The sequence below is a fragment of the Dendronephthya gigantea genome, unplaced genomic scaffold (genome assembly GCF_004324835.1).
Source record: "Dendronephthya gigantea isolate DGI-Jeju-01 unplaced genomic scaffold, DenGig_1.0 000030F, whole genome shotgun sequence".
Lineage (NCBI taxonomy): Eukaryota > Metazoa > Cnidaria > Anthozoa > Malacalcyonacea > Nephtheidae > Dendronephthya > Dendronephthya gigantea.
In genome coordinates this window covers 1,953,555-1,972,676 of record NW_021163040.1, presented here as the reverse complement: position 1 = coordinate 1,972,676, position 19,122 = coordinate 1,953,555, and the positions used below count along the sequence as shown (strand labels likewise).

The following is a 19,122-nucleotide window of genomic DNA, read 5'->3' as shown; positions in this document are numbered from 1 at the left end:
TCAGCCTCGTATAAACCAATTGCGAAATTTAGCAACCGCGCCTTCGCGCAACATGGAAACGAGGCTTATTATGCAAAAAACAATATTTGTTTTTTTTCGCAGTACAAAGCTATTCGCCGTTTTATATCCCGGTTTTCCCTATTGGTTCACATATTTTTCGATACTTTTAAGCTTAGCTTCATCGTTGTTATCATAGTTTTCAGGTGAGAGAGTTTTGCCTTTTATTTCAGGCGTTTTTGTGATGTTTTCATTAATCTTATCCGCTGCTTTCGTCTGGGAAATATTTAAAAAGGCCGACACAAACTCAGGTAAAAATTTAGTTTTTTGCAAACTATCTCGTCTAAAGTTTTTGAAAATTTATTTTATTTTTCTTCATCTTATTTGGGCAAAATTTGGCGATAAATTTTTGGCGCAAAATTTATGTTTTTGTATTAGAAGTATTGAAAAGTCACGGTCGAAGAACCACCATGTTCACATTTCTCATTTAAATTGTTTTATACCAATTTTATCGATTGATAAGCTGTAATTTTACAGCAATTTTACAGTTCAGGAAAAAATCTGTTGACAGAAACTATAAGAGATCTTTTTCCCAAAATATTATACTACAGCAGCTCCGTTTTTTTAAGATATACCTTTACATGATGGCAAAGCGGAAGGCGAAAAAATATCTGCGATGGTGAACGGAATCCTTTCCTTTTCAAGTATTTCTGGTTAAGCCTTATTAAACATCCATTGCATGGTAGTAGATATAGAAAGAATAGTGTTTTGAAGGGACACAAAATATAGAGAACGTCAGGTGCATTCGAATTCGACTTTTAAATTAAATTCGGCCTTCAGGTGGGCATGCAAGCCATGCATCGTGTGTACTTTATTCAAACGAAATAAACAAAAATATATCAGTCAGTTACTTTTTACCATTTTAACAGTATTACTGTGGTATAAAGATAAAAAATTCAGTGATATTTGTGAATAAATTTGAATCGATTTCAAAACCAATTCAGTTATCAGGTGTGAAAATTATATAATCTGACTGTTACTTTTCAATAATTTTTGTCACGAAAACATAAATTTTGCACCAAATATATATCGCCAAATTTTGTACAAATAATTGGAAGAAAAATGAAATAAGAGACGAAAACGAAATAGTTTGGAAAAAATTAAATTTTTAGTTAAGTTTGTGTCGGCCTTTCCCATATTTCTCCGACGGAAGCAGCAGAAAAGATTAATGAAAACACCACAAAAACACCTCAATTGAAAGTCAAGACTTCCTAACCTGAAAACCATAATAACAACGATGAAACCAAGCTTAAAGGTATCGAAAAATATGTAAACCAAAGGCGAAAACCGGGATATAAAACGGCGAATAGCTTTGAACTGCAAAAATACAAATAATGTTTTTTGCATAATAAGCCTCGTTTCCATGTTGCGCGAAGGCGCCGTTACTAAGCTTCGCAATTAGTCTATGTGCTCATTTCTTCACCATTTGATATTAAAAGCATGTCATCTGATAGTTAAAAGCTTGATCTTTCTGAATGTGAAAAAAATTCGTTCATAGACTGGGTAGTTCACGTAAAATTTAGCGTGTTAAAGTTTGATCACCTTTTTTATACACCCTGTATTTTTAGCATCCTCGATAAATTCTAAATTGGAACGCGATCAGTACGGCCCTGATTGCATAATGTAACACGACTCCTGATGCTTTAGATAGTATATATAAGTTTCTTTAATTTGTTTTTTTTATCTATAGGTACATATATTACGGTTTTCGTTGACTAAATTTCACAACTTTAGATTAAAACAATTTCCTCTTGGCAAAAACGTCAGGAAGACCGGAATCTCCATAATTATGTAGTCTCCTTGCTTTAGGTTTAAAGATTGCAAAATAGACAATGACGACAATGGTAAGATTGTAAATCGAGTGTGAGGGCATTCCACATTGGCATAATGTTGAGTGAAAGGGTTTCAAGCGCTAGGGGCGGGGAGTATTAATGATTGCAAACTTTCATGGAATTCGACTAGGAGAAACTTGTACGTGAGTTATAGTTAGTCCGCCTTTTCAATCCATTGCAAATTACCACAAGTTCACAAAGGGTTCCACTGATATGTTGACGTCGACGTACAAAAGCTATTCTTATGACGAATTTTTTATGTCGCCCGCGCGACCCCCTAGAGAGTGAAATAACGTGTTATCCCATGAGAAATAACAACTTTAATCACGTGCGGCGCACCTGTACGATCGACCTAAAAGCCTGTTTATCCACTTGAAATGACTTTTATGAATAGATATTTCGTTGTCTACCTTGTAGTTTGATTTTTCTTTGACAAATAGTATACAGGGTGAGTAAAAAACATTGAAACCTTTGAGAATCAAATTAACTGTAATGTGACAGAAGTTACCTAAAATATCTCATTGGTATACAAAGCATATCAAATAAGTGAACCCATTAATTAAAACACAAGGTTTGTGATCCCTAAAACATAAAGTTTGTTCCCTTTGGGAGTTAAAATGCATTCTAAGCTCCGTTTTTTTGGTCCACTCGCCACGTTGAATTAGTTTAATTGGTTTAAACACTTTTGCATTAATTAACCACTTCCTGTTGATTGTATACATGGGAATTGTCAAATTCCAGCCATAATTAAGTTCGCAGCTAATTTGACTTTCAAAGGTGTTAGTTTTTTTACCCACCCTGTAAAATAAAAAAATTATTTACCGAGAACTCAGAAAACATGTTTTATGGACCGGAGACCTGTCCAGTTTTCACGAGACGTATGTTTCCTTCGCTCGCAGTAAATAAGTGTTAACTATATAATGAAATAGTGAAATCAAAGAGTTTTACGTAGGTGACATCCTTACCTAAAAGTTGTCGCAATTAAGTGCTCGCCATTATCAAATGAAGCTAAAAACATGCCGGATTTTGAGCTTTGCTGACGCCACATGGTCCTAAATGGCCTGGCCCGCTGACATACCGCGATCCAAAGACAAAAATTGAGTAAAATTGTTTTTAAGCGAAGGTAAATTAAGCGAACATGTGGTTTTTTGATCTACTTGTGATGTGTTAAATGTTTCATGGGAAGAGAATCAGGTAATCTTTTTTAATTATTATCGTTTTTTTACAGCTGCACTTTAGTACATAACTAATATAAGACTCAAAATTAAAGCTATGAAAAGCAAAAGTGTTTGCCAACAACATATTTTGATTTCATTATAATTATTAATTCAATGAAAGTTATATTACTATGTTACAGTGACTAGTTTTATACACTGGCGGTCAAAAAGAACTGCTCAAAACAAGTTAAAATGCTGTCAAATGAACGTAACTGTCCCTCTAACAATACATACAAGTAAATATAGTCTAGATTACATGCTAAGCTATATGAAATATTAATATTTTGTTGACCCTCCTTTGGCCTTATAATTGCTGACGGCCTTACACCGGCGTGTCATACTTTCTGTTAAGGTGGTAATCTTCACGGTGAAAAGAAATTCATCCTATGGACAGTCTTTACAGCAACGCATAAATCATGGACGCTTTATGAATGAATTCCTTTCTTGCACTATCCCCTTGACATTGTCCCACAGATTTTCAATAGGGTTAAGGTCTTTTGACTGTGCAGGCCAATCCATTTCTGTCACTCCCTCTTCCTGAAACCATTGTTTGACTATATCTTGGAAGTGTGGCAGCTTGCATTACATTATTGAAATATTGTTTGGAATAAGAGAATTATACAAAATGCCTATGAAGCTCTCTCCTATATTCGCTTCTTTTTTATGAATTTGTATCTAAACAGTTCTTTTTGACCGTTAGTGTACAATAAAAGATAGATTGTCACGATTCCTGTTACATACGATAATAGCAACATTTGAGCAGTTTTTTTTTACCGCCAGTGTATGTCAGCCTTTTTGGTAAATTTTCATAATGCAATTCTTTCAAATAGCCTTAATTAGAATATTTGTCATATTTCAATAGTTTTCTGTACGTTGTATTCACTTTGTAACTATCAAAAAGGGTGGTCTAAATTGAATACAGCAAGGCTTATCATATTCCTCTTATTTTGCAGGAATGTGCCAATTGGAAAAAAGCAAGACACGGCTTGCATCATTTCGTTCCTTTGTTCGGAAATATTGAATTAAAGCAAAATGCAATGTATCATACACATGAGCGGCTGGTTGATTATCGATTATGCCATATTGACTTGATTTTAACCTTTTCTCTTAATTTCCTAAACCATTCTCCAAGAGGACTAGTTAATGGGGGATAATTCACGATTTATAATCAATAAATTGGCATTGTGAAAGTTTCTTTGAAACATGAAATCATTGTAACTGCAGTAAAAAACCTACACCAGTTGGTGAGATAGCAGCTATAATTTCTGAAATACAATTCTCAGAATGTACTAAACATTTTCATAATGGACAATATCACAAGCATTATACTGTATGAAGGTGGTCAGGAATGCTAAATGAGCAATCCTATAAAACAAATACGACTTAGCTGAATTGTATTACTGCACATAAAATGTTGATAAATGCATTGACTTTAGAAAAGTTCAATTTATCTCTATAAAAGAGGCAAACAATTTCTGGCATACAAAAAGTTACGAAATTCTTAGACATTTCCTCTAGAAGTTTAAAAATCAGTTGGATTTCATGCGCATTGTAAAATAACAGCCTATATAAAATTTAAAAAAAAAGTAATAGATAATATTTACAATTCTAAATAAAAGTTATTTACAATATGTTGATAAAATTGATGAAAAATTGTTGAATGAATCAATGAAACTCGGAAAATATTTTTTTACAATACTTACAATACTTATTTGTCCTGGTATTGGTAAAAAAACGTATACGGCTTGTATATATTTTGAAATAATGGTTTTTGTGTTATAGTTAATTAATTTAAAAAATCGAAAATTTCGAAAACAACGAGGTTTCGCACAAAACAAAAATTTCCCAAAAGCCAGAAGGAAAGATTTCGAAGCGTGCTCAGATTTAAGCCTGATCTGTGGTAACTGCCATTCCAATTTAGGACCATGTGACGTCAGCAGAGCTTCTGCGCATTGCGCAGAAGGCGAAGTCCACCATGTTTTCGGCTTCAAAAAGATGGCGGTGAAGTTACTGAAATTCGAGGAGCACTCCCTGCTGGGATTATAGTATAGCTCAATGGTAATATTGCACTCTATCGGACGTGTTTCCCAAATATTGTTGACGCAGTCGCTAATTAATTTGTATTTGGTTATAAAAAACCTCGATAATGATAGCCATGTTAGTCAAACTGTTGCTCAAAAATGATTTATAATTAATGTTCTTAACTCCTGTAGGAAAGCTTGATAAAAACGAATTCGCCAATATGGACAAAGAACGTACCGCAAAATGGTTCGAGAAACACATAGCTGATTCCGAGATATCTAAACCAGACAACGTATTTATGCAACAAACATGGCTCTGGCACAATGAAGACGAATTACTTGCATATGAAGACCTGTTTGAGAACTATCACGAAAGGTAAAATAACTTTGGGATCAAAATATTCTTAAATAATTTGCTCTTAATGTACACGCACCGATTACAACGATAGCGATTCGCAATCGACCTTCTCCATTTATTATTCAAGATCTTAAAAACCAAATGAAAGAGAGAGACCGATAACACCAGAGATTTATGCTTACGCCTAACATTAAGGATTGGGATTATCAAAAATGCTTTTAGGAAAGCAGTGCAAGCATGGCCAGAAAATTCGGACATAGTTAACATTCTACTTCCGCCTAAATTTGCATATGGTGTCAAAATAAAGCTTCGTGAGTTTATAGTAAACTGTAATGTGCACAGTACTAAACGCTGAAAATACACCTTTAAACAGGTCGATTATAATTTGCCTTAATTGCTCGTTGCAGAGCAAGTTAATCTTAATATTTTTATATATAGTATTTCAAAATGTTTTATCAGTATTCGTCCTGCATTTTCAAAACAAAGTTTTGGTCATTTATCACGTTGAATACCATATAAAACGAAAACCGTAATAGCGTAGAAATAAAATAAAAATGCAGAGTTGCGAAATTTAACTGAGAATGCGCAATTTAATTTATAGCTCTGCAAACGAATAATATTTGAACAGATATGCAAATTTGTTACCCAATCTGCATATTCCATGTCCGCAATTTCTGGCCATGAATATAACTCTAACGAAATACAGAAACACAAAGATAACCCGAGGTCTATTTGGGAAATAATAAATCGTCTTGTACCATCTAAGAGACAAAAGAGCCAAATCTATACTAAAGACCAAGAACTTGTGGCAAAAAATTTTTTCAACAGTAGGTGAAAATGCAGCAAAGAAATCTATCCACTTGAGCTATACTCATAACATTTCCCCGCGAGAATCTTATGAAGAAATCTATACATACCGGAAAGCGAACAATATTTTCTACTGCATTGTTTTTTCACAAAATTGCACCGTCGTTTTGAATCCGAGAAATTGTTTTTGTACACGCATTGTTTTACATGAAATTGCTTAAATACTGAAAAAAAATAAATATAACTTGAAGGCCATCGTGTTTTATTAACTATCGAAACGTCGACGTTTAATAAAATGTAGCGGCCAAAATATATCTTCTTTTGCATTGTATAGAGTTGCAAAAGTTTCAATGTTACCAAAAAAGATAGTAGAAAATAGTGAGCCCATTCAGGTAATTTGTGTCCTTTAGTTATATCACGTGCATATGTATATAATTTATATATATTTTGAAACAAAAATTATAATTGGAAAAGTTAGTAACATATTTTTTGGTGGATACAAGTTTTGTCAAATTCAAAACCAAATTCAAAACTGAAAATCGACATATAGAGTCGTGTTTTCGCATTGCAAGCTGTAGTTCAAAATGCCACAAAGACGCTTCAAAAGCACGCATTAATCATAATAACTCTGGAGTTAGAATCAATATATTTTTCAAATTTTCAAATTCAATTTTAGGTAGTAAAGTATGAAACTGGAGCGCACTATGATTGCCATCATGATACGCAAAGTCTATCAAATGAGCTACCATGTTGTCAGTATGGCTCATCAAATTGTAGACTTTGCAGGTAAGGTATTCATCATTTTGATGTGTCAGCTAGTTCCTTTTACTTTTGTAAAGACGATCGAAAGAACGGTTTAGTTCCGGCTAAATCTTTTCACCGTCTAAATCGTATCACATGTGGCGTAACACATGATTTAGATATCCAAACCTGCATGCTTTGAGGAAATAACTACGACAGGTTTGTTGTCTTGACACAATATCGATTCTGTTTTTCAGTTTCTTTTCCGTCATGCGTGCATGCAATGTCAAACACGTAAAACACGTAAAACACGTGTTAGGGTCCAATATTCTATTTGGCTTAAAACTGTGCATTTTTTAAAATCTATTGCTAAATTCCAGAGTTTACGCCTTAAAAGAAATGCATAAATATTTACCCTTATGTTAAAATGTCCATGAAACATCAAAAAATGTCCTTGAAATATCCAAGACATAAAATGTCCTTATAATATCCAGGAGATTATTTTAAGAAAATATTTGATGAATTTATCCTCAGAATTTTTTTAAAAACCGATGTATGAATAATACTCTTGTTCTTGAAGACTCTAAAGTTCGGAAAAAAACCAAGAAGCATTGTTTATTCGAACTTTGCGCTTTCGTACCACATACGTGACATATTTGGCTACTTTAGAAAACTTTATAAACAAGCAGCGACTGAGTTAAGATTAAGCTATTTGCGTTTTTAACAGTGGTTGTCAGGTGTGATTATAAGTGAAACCTTTGACATGTAAATTTTATATGAAGTATAGCTTCATGTGAAATATTTTGACATGTGAAATTTCGCATTTAATTTCATGTAAAATCCTTTCACATGTGAGATCTCATATGTGACTCTATGTGAAATCCTTTCACATGTGACTATGTGAAATCCTTTCACATGTGAAATGTGATTTCATGTGAATTTTGAATTTCACATAATATCAAATGATTTTACATTAATTATTTTACAAAAAGCGTCTTCATAACGGTCGAGGAGATATATATGCTCATGATGCTAAATGCACATGCATTTCAGTTCTAGCCCTAACCTATATACACGAAAAAGAAGACATATGCAGTTGGGATTAAACACAGAACTATGTAATCACTATAACATACAAGACGAATACTCATGATCCGTTGAAAATTATAATGAAAATAATGTTTTTACAAGGCATTGACTACAACTGTCTTGATTAATTAAGAAACACAGTCCAATTTGTATTTACTGTATTTTCCCTGATCATAGTTTAATTCCCCTGATGCAAGTACTAACAAACGCACCAACTCTTGTCTTGTATATTAACCAAGATATGAAGCTAAATCATGGTTAAATTACAGTTAGAACAATAACACATTTCAACAAATAACACCGGGCTGCCGAAAACCGTCGATGCACGACTCTCGACGAGACAACGAAAGGTGTTTATTTTACAGTTGAATTAATTGACCATCTCAGTAGCTAAGCCCATGGAAATGCACAAACTGTAATCGGAACTCTATAGTTTTGATGATGACTAAAGGATTTCCAATAGTGCAAGTTGTAACGTGTAGCTATATATTTTCTTCTTCCATAGATGCATGTAATAACTACACTATCTCAAATCGAAATTACATAAAATTGCTTATTCTATAGCGATAAGTATATAAAATAACACATCTGATGAATTAAGTAGCTCCAAGAAAAGGTACTCATGCAGCTTATATAATTGACTTATGAATGATGCGTGTTTTTTTTCGCTGTTGTATTATCTGCCATTGTTGTGCGCATCATTGTTAAACGTAGATAATAGATTGTTCATTCGTATGGCCAAAGACCGTGTGATGATAACGTTTCAATTTTAGGCCAAACTTCAAAGGCTGCTTGACTGCATCACTATTGATATCCAAGTCCAAACAGCTTTGTGATATGCAACACTCTTGCGCGCGTGATTGCACTTTGACTTGTTTTGAATTCATTGTCTTAAAAAATTAGCACTCCGTGCGGCTTGTACGGCGCTTGGTTTAATGAATGCAGTCATGGGTGATCTCAATACTCCACGGTTGAGTCAGTCATTATGCTGACAGAGTATAACGCTTCACGAAATTCGGCGGGCGCATCTACCACCTTAAAATATCACAGAAAATTTGAAGGTGGATGAAAATATTGAAACTATCTTTACAATCTTTACAATGTTGAAACTAATGTTCATTAATAAAGTCCATGTTAAGGATCTTCTTCTTGCCTTGTAATCTTCGCTATGTTTTGTCTTCTTCTTCGTTAGTTGTGTCTTTATTATTATTATAGGCTTTATTAAAGAGGGTAACATTTTACAGTGGTAAAAATACACTGAGAACTTCATGGCCCTCACCTATACTAAACTAAGCTAAAATAGTTACTATTTACAATTTAATAATTAAAACTTACACATTCAAGATCATGGTGGATTTCTGATCATTTTAATATGTTTTGCATAAATTGTACTTGAAACTAGCTACTGAGTTTCTCTTCCTAATACCTAAATCGATACTGTTCCATTCTATCCGTAAAAGTGCGTTCTAGCCGTAAAAGTGCGTCCTCCTTCAGTCTTCCTAGTGTATTTTGGACACATAAAGTTGGAACTTGAGTAACGAGTTTCTCTCTTGTGGATGCCTGAATTTTGTCTTAAAAACTTTTCAATATAACTAGGGTACTAAAACTTGTATTTATACGCTTATAAACTAGCGTATTCCTTTTAATTTGAGATTGCTTTGTAAATGGAAGCCAGTTTAAGTCATTAAATATAGTAACTGATGATGCAAACCTACCAGCATCCAGAATGATACGTGCCGCCCTCTTTTCAAGCTTTAAAACCCTTTGAATACATTCAATGCTAGAATTGTCCCATACCGTGTCCCCATACATCAAAATAGGCGTCTCGATAGTTTTTTCCACAGCTCGTCAATATGAGGCCCGACCGTAAATTTCTATCGCGGTAAGTTACCCCAACAACTTATGCGAGGAAACGTCCGAAACGCATCTTTAATATACACAATGTTTATGAACTAATAATATATATATATATATTGATCCCGAGAAACCTTAATAATTCAGTTTAGCACCGATATTATATATAGTATCAAATCATCGTTTATTCAACTTTCTCTTTCTTGTCTCATTGATGACATCAAAGCTTGAATTTCTTTGTTGCGGGCGGAGTTGCTTCCAGAGGTATAATAATCATATCACATAACCGGCTACCAATTAAATCGAAAAAAGTTATCAGGACTAGCAAAATACTTGTAATTTTAATAATCTAAAATAAGCTTTACCTTTGATATTCCCTGGTCATCTTGACCTTTCTCTAGAATCCAATCAGGTGTTGTGGAAGATGGATTAACATAGGAAAAACTATTTTCTGTTCTCCATAACGATGAAAGTATTTCTCCAGTTGGGAAATGAATTTCCATAAAACTCTGTAAGAAATTTGTCTTGTTTTTTTCCTTCTAAGTTTCAGCAAGAGTTGATTGACAAAGCTGACAAACAATTCCTAAATCTGATCTGGTTTCGCTTTGAAGCTCTTCCAAACTAGATGGTCTCCAAGTGTAGCCAATTGTCCTTTAATTTGTTCCACTTAATTTCTGGCGTGTTCCCTGTTACGTTAGTTAACATATTTGCTTCCACGGGCGATGAGAAGGTTCCATTGATGGATATGACCACACACTTTCACGTTTCGACTGTTTCTTAATCTCCGTCCCGCCAGTTCCTTATATGGTAAAATCCTGTTTTTCTCCTTTTAAGCGCAACTCTTCCGCTAGGCTTTCGGTAACATTTTATCCAGTGGAGCAAGGATCCAGCATAACATTGATTTTTGGCTTTTTGCCGCCAATTTCGACAGATGTAGGGAGAACCATCAGTGATAGTTGTCCAATTGCAGGATTGTTCTGATCTTGTTTGTTGTCATTATCTTCATTTTGTTTTCCTATTCTCTCAGCTAGGTCGTGCAACAAGTTGCTATGTCCTTTACTTTCACATCCGCTGACTCCACATTTTCTCTTTCTGCCACAATACTTACTTCGGTGACCAGCCGCTAGACTAGAGAAGCACCTTCCTGTTTTAGCAATTAGTTGATTTCGTGTAGCTACAGGGAGCTTTCTAAATTCTGGACAAACCCAAGGCGGATGATAAACGTCGCAATTCATAACGATACATTTCCTAGCTTTCGTATCCGCATTAAAGCCCTGATTATGACGTCGTCCTCCATGGTACCCTTTGACGAATTCTCCCGTTTTCTCCAAAGCCTCGTCCATGATGCAAACACGCCTCTCGATCCACTGGACCAACATTTTAAAATCATCATCTTCATCCCGTTCATTTAACCTATACTTATACTCTCTGACGTATTCCACTGAGAGTTTTTCCTTCACTGTTAAACAAAGGCGCTGACTTCTAATTTCATCATCCACGATCAACGTCTTCTAATGCGATAAGAATACGGTCTAGCGTTAACAACATGGTTTCCAATTCCTCCAGGTTATATCTTCGTACTTTGGGTAGTGCTCTTAAGGTTACCAAATCGGTCAGGGTCTGTCTACGTTTACCACCGTATTTGCATTGTAACTTTTTTTTCGCTCTCTCGTACGCATGCTGAGTGAATCCAAAGTCCCTGACCGTCTCTAAGACTCTAACACTTTTGCTTTTAGACAGTTCTGCAGCCGTAGCATTTTCTCCTTTACTGGTATTTTGGTCCCTTCAACAACTGATGTGAGCGCCGCGTTCCACGCCTCAAAATTGGTTTTATCGATTGAGTTCAACTTCATCTGCTTTCTTTCGCATTTCTTCCTCTAGAGATCTCTGCTTTTCCTCTTATTTTTCTAGTCGTTCATTAGCATCCCCCGCTTCTTGTTCTCGAGATTTCAACAATTGAGTCTCTTTTCACTGACTTTGGGATCTTATCATTTGAGGAACTGGTTATGTTTGATTTCACGGATGATTTATTTGATATTATTGTTGACGAGTCCGATTAATTTTCACCCTTCAATAATCGCTTTCTGATATGCTGTCTTTTTTCTTCTTTTCAAAGTCAAATAACCTGATGATAAATTTGGCTTCTCTTCGGCTAATTAAGTCAAACCGGATGTTCTGTCCCCTCTTATATTGCAATTTTGCAAATAAATATTGCATTATTCATTGGCCAACCGTCTAGAAAGTTGAAATTTAAAAGCACAGAGTCAACGCTAAAATATTAATTCGGACCACTAGAAAAAAATTCTATCTATTATTTACCAGTTTATTCGGGCCGTGTAGGGAAATATTTCCCTCGGTCTCAAAAACGTCCCTCGACCTTCGGCGTCGGGCTGTTTTTGAGATTATGATGATTTTTTCATATATACACTGGCGGTCAAAAAGAACTGTTCAAAACAAGTTAAAATGCTCTCAAATGAACGTAACTGTCCCTCTAACAATATATACGAGTAAATATAATGACGGACCATGGATCATTTGATATGTCCTCACAAAAAGCCTCTTTGTTGTAATTCTTGAAACTTCGGACAGAGACATAGACGGGCTTGGACGACATTTCTTCAAGATCAGAATTGACATAACCACATCATGATCGCTTATTCAATTTGGGAGGACTTTCGTTTGCTTGATGTTTTTCTTTGAAGAGGTAAGGATTACGTCAATCGATAAACTGGAACGCTCAGTAACTCTGGTAGGCTAATCGACCAACTGCGTCAGGTTGAAGCAAGTGCAGAAATCAAAAAGAGAGCGCTGTACTGGGTCATTCGTATCTAGGACATTGCGGTTGAGATCACCCAGGATGTAGATATAGGTTTGTTGAAGGACAAAACTGACGTTTGGGTTTCACTGAAATCTTTCTCGAAACAAGGTAAACTAGTACCAGGTGGACGCTAAGCTGTACATACGAAAAATGATCTGAAGTTCCTAACTTGTATCTTTAGCCATAACTGAGGTAAGCCAGAGTCTGCAATATAAGATAGGTCTTTCACGGTCTCACATTTGAAACTATGGTTGATATAGGCACAGGCACCACCTCCTCTCTTTCCGTCACGATCAAGTCTAAATAGACTATATCCTGGAAATTCAATTTCAGTATCAGTCATAGAGTTGCCCCAACCAAGTTTCTGAGATAGTGAAAATGTCCAGTCTCTGTTTCAGGACAAAATCCTTTACCAGTAAGTAGTGCTCTTTGTTCTTTAAGGAACGGATATTTAGGTAAGCAATCGTAACGTTACCTTCATTAGACGATGTTTTTGTAGTGTCGACTTTACTGGTTGATTGGAAATTATTATCTGGTTCAGCTGGACCGGGATTAGACTCTGCATGCATATACACAGTAAGATTAAAAAATCCCAGTAATTTAGTATTTACTGAGCTCGGTGGCGCCCGGCGCGTACGCCGGCAATCACATCATCATCCTTGTGTGACATTTCACACAAACAGACTTGAATGTTTTAGGATTATATTAGAAAGATCTATTTGCTATTATTTAATCGAACTTACGCAATGATATACAGGGTAAAAATCATACCATGTTTTAACACGGAAAAGGTATGTGTTTTTTGATATGGAGTCACAAATGCTTTAATTAATTCTGCCTTTGGTCTTCCATATCACTGTAATTTATATAATGTCGCGTAATATATGCTCAAAACCTCGGTTATATCTTCATGCAACACTAAAATTTTCAGCATTAAAAATGTTTTGCAAACCTGAAAAGCATCCACAAAGTATGTTTACTGTATAATCTCAAAATGTTGTGAAAATGAAAATATTTCTCAGGATACGCCGAGAAAAAAATAACACTTGAATCGAAGCTTCTTTTGTATTCATTTCAGACTCAGTTATAATGGCGTTGACATTATAACATTGTTGATAGCGCCGCCGCATTATATTTTGTAGTAACTCCTTTGTTTGGTGTTTTGCATTCACCAAATACAGTTTAAAAATTAGTTCACAACATAATCTAAAGATTAAAGGTAATATAAATGGATTTTGAGTGGTATACGCCGAAAAGATTTTAGGTTTTGAGCGTTTTCCGGCCAAAATACGCGACATAATAAAAAATCTCCTCTTAATAAGAGATGAAATATTCTCTAAAGCAATTGCTTTGTATTCCCTTGTGTGTTATTTTTATTATCCCTGGTGTATTATGAAATATTTTAGTATTTTCAAACTGTATTAGTATTTTCTATTTTGCAAACAGGTGTACAATAAATAGACTAACTGTGAATAATCAAGAACTATTATAAATAATACCATGGTTTTTAAGAATATAGTGATTAAATCTCCCCCAAACCGAGGACTGTTTGTGAAAGTCCAGAGGGAAAGCCAGAGGGCGAAGCCCGAAGGCGTCCCGAGGGATTTTCACTAACAGTCCAGGGTTTGCAGGAGAGTTAATCAATATATTCTTAAAAACCATGGTATCAGTTTGTATACCATGATCACCGAGGTGAAACTAGTTTTTTCATAATTAATTGATAGTAGGAGTATTGTGTAATTATTTTCTTTGTTGTGTAAAACATATTAAGAAAACTCTTTGTCGTGTCTTCGAATTTTGGCTCATGAATTTTAATCAGGGAGAAATTAAAAATCTGCCCGGCTTTGCCGGGATATTTAGAGTTCTGCCCGCTAAAGCCGGGAATATCGCAATTAAACCACCCGGTGAGAACAAAAGAACCCGAGGTGATCATGGTATTATTCCAATAATTCCAATTGATGCCTCTCCTTACCCATATTGTCTATGAACACTTCTGTCACTAATTGTATTTCTACGAACTTTTAAAGAAAGCTTTTTCTTGATTTTTTCCCGACGTTGAAACACTTAAAACACTGATTTTTGCCGCTTCAAAACGCGTTGGACACTGTGATGTGAATGACATGGCACTTCGGCGAGCCGCCATGTTGTTATTTACATTCTCGGCGGTCCTGGTAACTAACTAAAGCGTCGCTTAGATTATTACTCCGGCGTCAGCGACGGAGTTGAAAATTTGCCTCGGTTTTGTTTGTTTTTTTTTCGTTTTCATTTTTTTTCTCAATATTTTTCGTCGTCGCAAGTGTTTTTTGCGCGAAATATACTAGTATTTGAGTATATAGTGTATATGACCGTATTTATCTACGTTACAGTTTTGTCTCCCAAGAGTTGTCGTGCACAGCTCGAAATCTCAGACTAATTTTCTAATGCGCGATTCGATTTCGCTCGCATGATACGGCAATTCCTCCAAGAGGAACAAATAAACCGTTCTTTTGATGTTGTTTGATTAAGTTTAGATTTAATTGGGATAAGAATATATTTAATACAAGTAGATTTTGGTCCTATTTTAATAATATCGCTGCTATTTCGCCGTTTAACAAGATGTGGTCGTTTACGGGTGCGTTGAAACGTCGCAGTTAATTGGAAAGGATTGAAGATTTAATATAAGCACGAATTCCAAAGTTTAAGACAAAGTGAACGTATTTTGCGGTTTGTTTACATTTTTAAACAATTGAACTTCTATACTTTTAAAAGTACGATGTGCTTCTGAAATTCGCGATCGAATAACATTTAGGTTCGCAAGGCATATAAATGAGTTTATTATAAATTATACACAAGCGCCAGATATGAGGTATGCTGCAATTTCATTGGTGGGCTACTAGACAGATATTAGCTCATATCTGTCTAGTAGAGAAAGTAAACAAAATGGCTGAAAGATTTGGGAGTTGAGTGAAATAGAAATCCAAGCTTTAGTTGATAATAGCACACCAAAATGCACCGAAAAGGCGACAAAGTTTGTGTGTATATAATAAAACAGTTATTCTGCTCACGCTTGTCGTATATGGCCGATAGCCAACTCGGCGCCTCGTCGGCTATCAGCTCATATACGACTCGAGTTCGCAGAATAACTCTTAAATGAACTGTATTGTCTATGTTCAGAAGCTTTATATTGAAGACTGGCACGTGCGCGGCACGCGGAAGTTAACGCCAGAACAGGCGTCTTATTTAGATTATAATCTAGCGACGCTTAATGGCGACGTTCTAAAATTTAGAACCCATGTGTTTTAGAACATGTGAAACCGGTGCGAAACAATCTACCCCAGGCAAAGAACTCGCCTGCATGCAGCTCCCAATTAAATTATTCTCAAAACTAGCGCATGCAACAGCCAAATACCGTTAACACGCACTAATCGCAGTATAATCGAAGGAAACTAGCTCGATATAAGTCGATCTGTTCTTTAATTTATACCCACTTCCCAGAAAAAGCACGCGTTCCCATATACGCCTTTATTAGCACCACGTTAAATATTTCAAAAATGTGCTGATTGCATGTGCACTGAACAAATTTGATACGGAAGATATGAAAAACTATTAATTCAGACACAGCAGCAACCACCATTAATAACTTTTAGCAATTTTCGAAAGGCATGAAGCAGGAGGCTTTTTTCAGAGAAATGCAACTGAAGCTACTATAAATTCCAATACTTTTGTATACATATTGGCAAAATATTTTGATAGAAAATCAAAAGTAATCATCCACGTTTATTCAATTTTCACGGCAACTGCTATTTATTTCCACACATTTGATTCCGCTGACCAAAGTTTATGCGCCCACAGTAACACTTCTCGAAAAGTACATGCTTTTATTTGCTACTAATGAAGCGAGTGATAATAAAAATTGAGTATAATATTATTTTGGGATATCTGAAGAAAACTTGTAGATATTATATATAGCTGCGTATTTGAAGCTTTTGAAGGTGTCTAATAGAAACATTTATGGTTGGATTTAGAACATCTTTTTCAGTTGTTTCAGAATATGTTGTGAAATCTATGCTCATAAAAATTCTAGGTATTTAACAATAATGGTTTTCTTGACTGACAACTACGAAGGTGGAGAGAAATGTTTCCCCTTGGCTGACAACAAGACATTTTCTCAGAAGGCAAGTCATGTCGTAATGATATCGAATCATCGATGAAATCAATATTGATAATATCGAATACGTGGACATATATACTGTATATAATGTAAAGTTACCAGAACAACGATAATCTTATATAGAAACAGCAAAACATAGCTATTAGTGCAGCTAAAACGGTAGTGGAAAATTACATCATCAGCAAGTCTTTTAAATCTTCTTCGCAGGTTTAGAATTATCTCGACAATGGTCAGTGCATGAAGATAGCTTGGAGTACACACACATCCCCCCTTGTCCTTTCCCTGTCGAAGCCACTGACTATAAAGCCCCGTTTACACTAAAATTGGTACTCGTGCCCAGTTTTATTAGTGCTCATGCTACCAATACAAAGCGCGAGCACAAAGCCGTGCCGTTTCGGTAAATTAAGTGTTGAGTAGGCGGGGCGTTTTGAACAAAATGCATAATTAAATGCTGTTCATAATGCATAATTAAATGCTGTTCACCATTCAAACTTACAAGAATATCCATAACTGGTGAACTATGCATTAATTTTTACGTTTAGGACTTACCTAGAGAGTATCTTGAGAAATGCAATTTGGCAAAAAGCTGTAACAAATGCAACCTACTTGTTAAACCAAAGCAAGGCAAAGCACTTCTATGGTATAATCACTTATTGAATACCAAAACTTCTTGGATGGGTGCACTTGATGCGTTTTCCAGTCATGGCGATTGTGTATCCGATGGTGAAAAATGGATCGCAAATATTTGGATTGATATCATAGGAGATGGCAAACACGAATTAAGGTCATGGAAAAGCGGAACAAATTGGATTAAACCCGGAAATAAAAAGGATGCTGAAATTTATACATATTTGGGTAATCCTGACTTGAAGCAAAGTTCGAATTACACTCAGTTTAAGGAAAGATACTCTCCTGTCATGAACACAAAACCTGAAACGAATACTGATTTTCAGGAAACTAGGTCGGGTAAAAATTTAGGACATAGTAAAATTCTACAGTCAGTACTACTTCTTTTAGCCGAACTTAAACAGGATGAACTGTATATTGTTGCTGACAAGTTAAGAAAGGAAATGACACCAAGAAGATTTTTGGAGATTTTCTGTAAAACACATACATAGCAGCAAGCATTAACAAAGTGATCAATTACAACTGTACAAGTTACATTTAATTTACCCTCAACGCATCCATAACAGGGGTATTTTTATTTTCCTAATGGCTTTATTATTATACTAAGGACGGGTTAATATGAGACGGGTCAGCACGGTTTAGTCGGACTAGCTCAGCAGTGCCGGAACTCGCTTCACCAAAGGATTACAATGGTTTTCCGTGCAGGATAACGTGATCCATGCACGAGGGATGTTGCGAGACTTTTGAAAAGTGTAAAAAAACACGAGCCGCAGTCGAATAAATCACGCTATTCTGCACGAAAAACATTTGTGAATTGTTTTCTAAAACAACTACAGTGAAACAACCATATCGTTTTGAGAATCCCGCCAAAAACTCGCGAGTGCTTTTAAATTCCTCGTGGAGGAATTCCTCCTGATTTGAACAATGAAATTGCATGTTATTATATAAATATTATTTCGCAATATTTGTAAAATAGTCAGCAGCTGAACGAAGCGAGATCTCGTCTTAAACAGGTTCATATGAAAACATCAAGCGTGCCAGCAAAAGCGCGAGCCCGCCCGGTCTCATATGAACTGTTCTTTCCATGTTTGGATATGCTCCATACTCCCCCTCAGGGAATAAATATAATTGTAATATAACATCTATAGTACACGCGTGCTGATTGGTTGAGAAGCGTGTTTCAATTAGACAACGAAGGCGAGTTGTCTAATTGTTTTTGTACACACCCTGTACGCACTTCAAAATCAAGCCAGGAACAGTTGATGGAAAATGAGTCAACTATAGGTCCTCCGGCTACATCTGTAGCTCAGTGGCAAGAGCATTGCACCGGCATCGCAAAAGCGTAGGTTCGATTCCTGCCGGAGGACCTATAGTTGACTCATTTTTCCATCAACTGTTCCTAGCTTGAATTTGAAGTGTGTATAATACCACTCGAAATTAAGACCTTTTAACCTCTAGAATAATCTTGTACCTAGATAATTATATTAATTCCGAGAAAATAATCGATACACCGCAATTACATCGAAAAATACATACATTATACGGTCGCGC

General features: G+C 35.5%; 1 protein-coding gene across 2 annotated transcripts in view; it reads left to right on the top strand.

Moving 5' to 3' along the window:
- The window catches only part of LOC114524242 (transmembrane prolyl 4-hydroxylase-like), a 37,034-nt gene extending 18,146 nt beyond the window's left edge, over nt 1–18,888 (top strand). The window contains exons 5-10 of one of the 2 annotated variants that reach the window (XM_028545385.1): nt 1,867–1,901; nt 5,320–5,503; nt 6,627–6,684; nt 6,969–7,078; nt 16,858–16,948; nt 17,487–18,888. In XM_028545385.1, coding sequence (XP_028401186.1) covers nt 1,867–1,901; nt 5,320–5,503; nt 6,627–6,684; nt 6,969–7,078; nt 16,858–16,948; nt 17,487–18,062 — 1,054 coding nt within the window. In that variant the 3' untranslated portion in view covers nt 18,063–18,888. The remainder of the gene's footprint in view (nt 1–1,866; nt 1,902–5,319; nt 5,504–6,626; nt 6,685–6,968; nt 7,079–16,857; nt 16,949–17,486) is intronic. The other variant, XM_028545386.1, reaches the window with a different exon arrangement.
- Nucleotides 18,889–19,122: the final 234 nt, after the last annotated feature.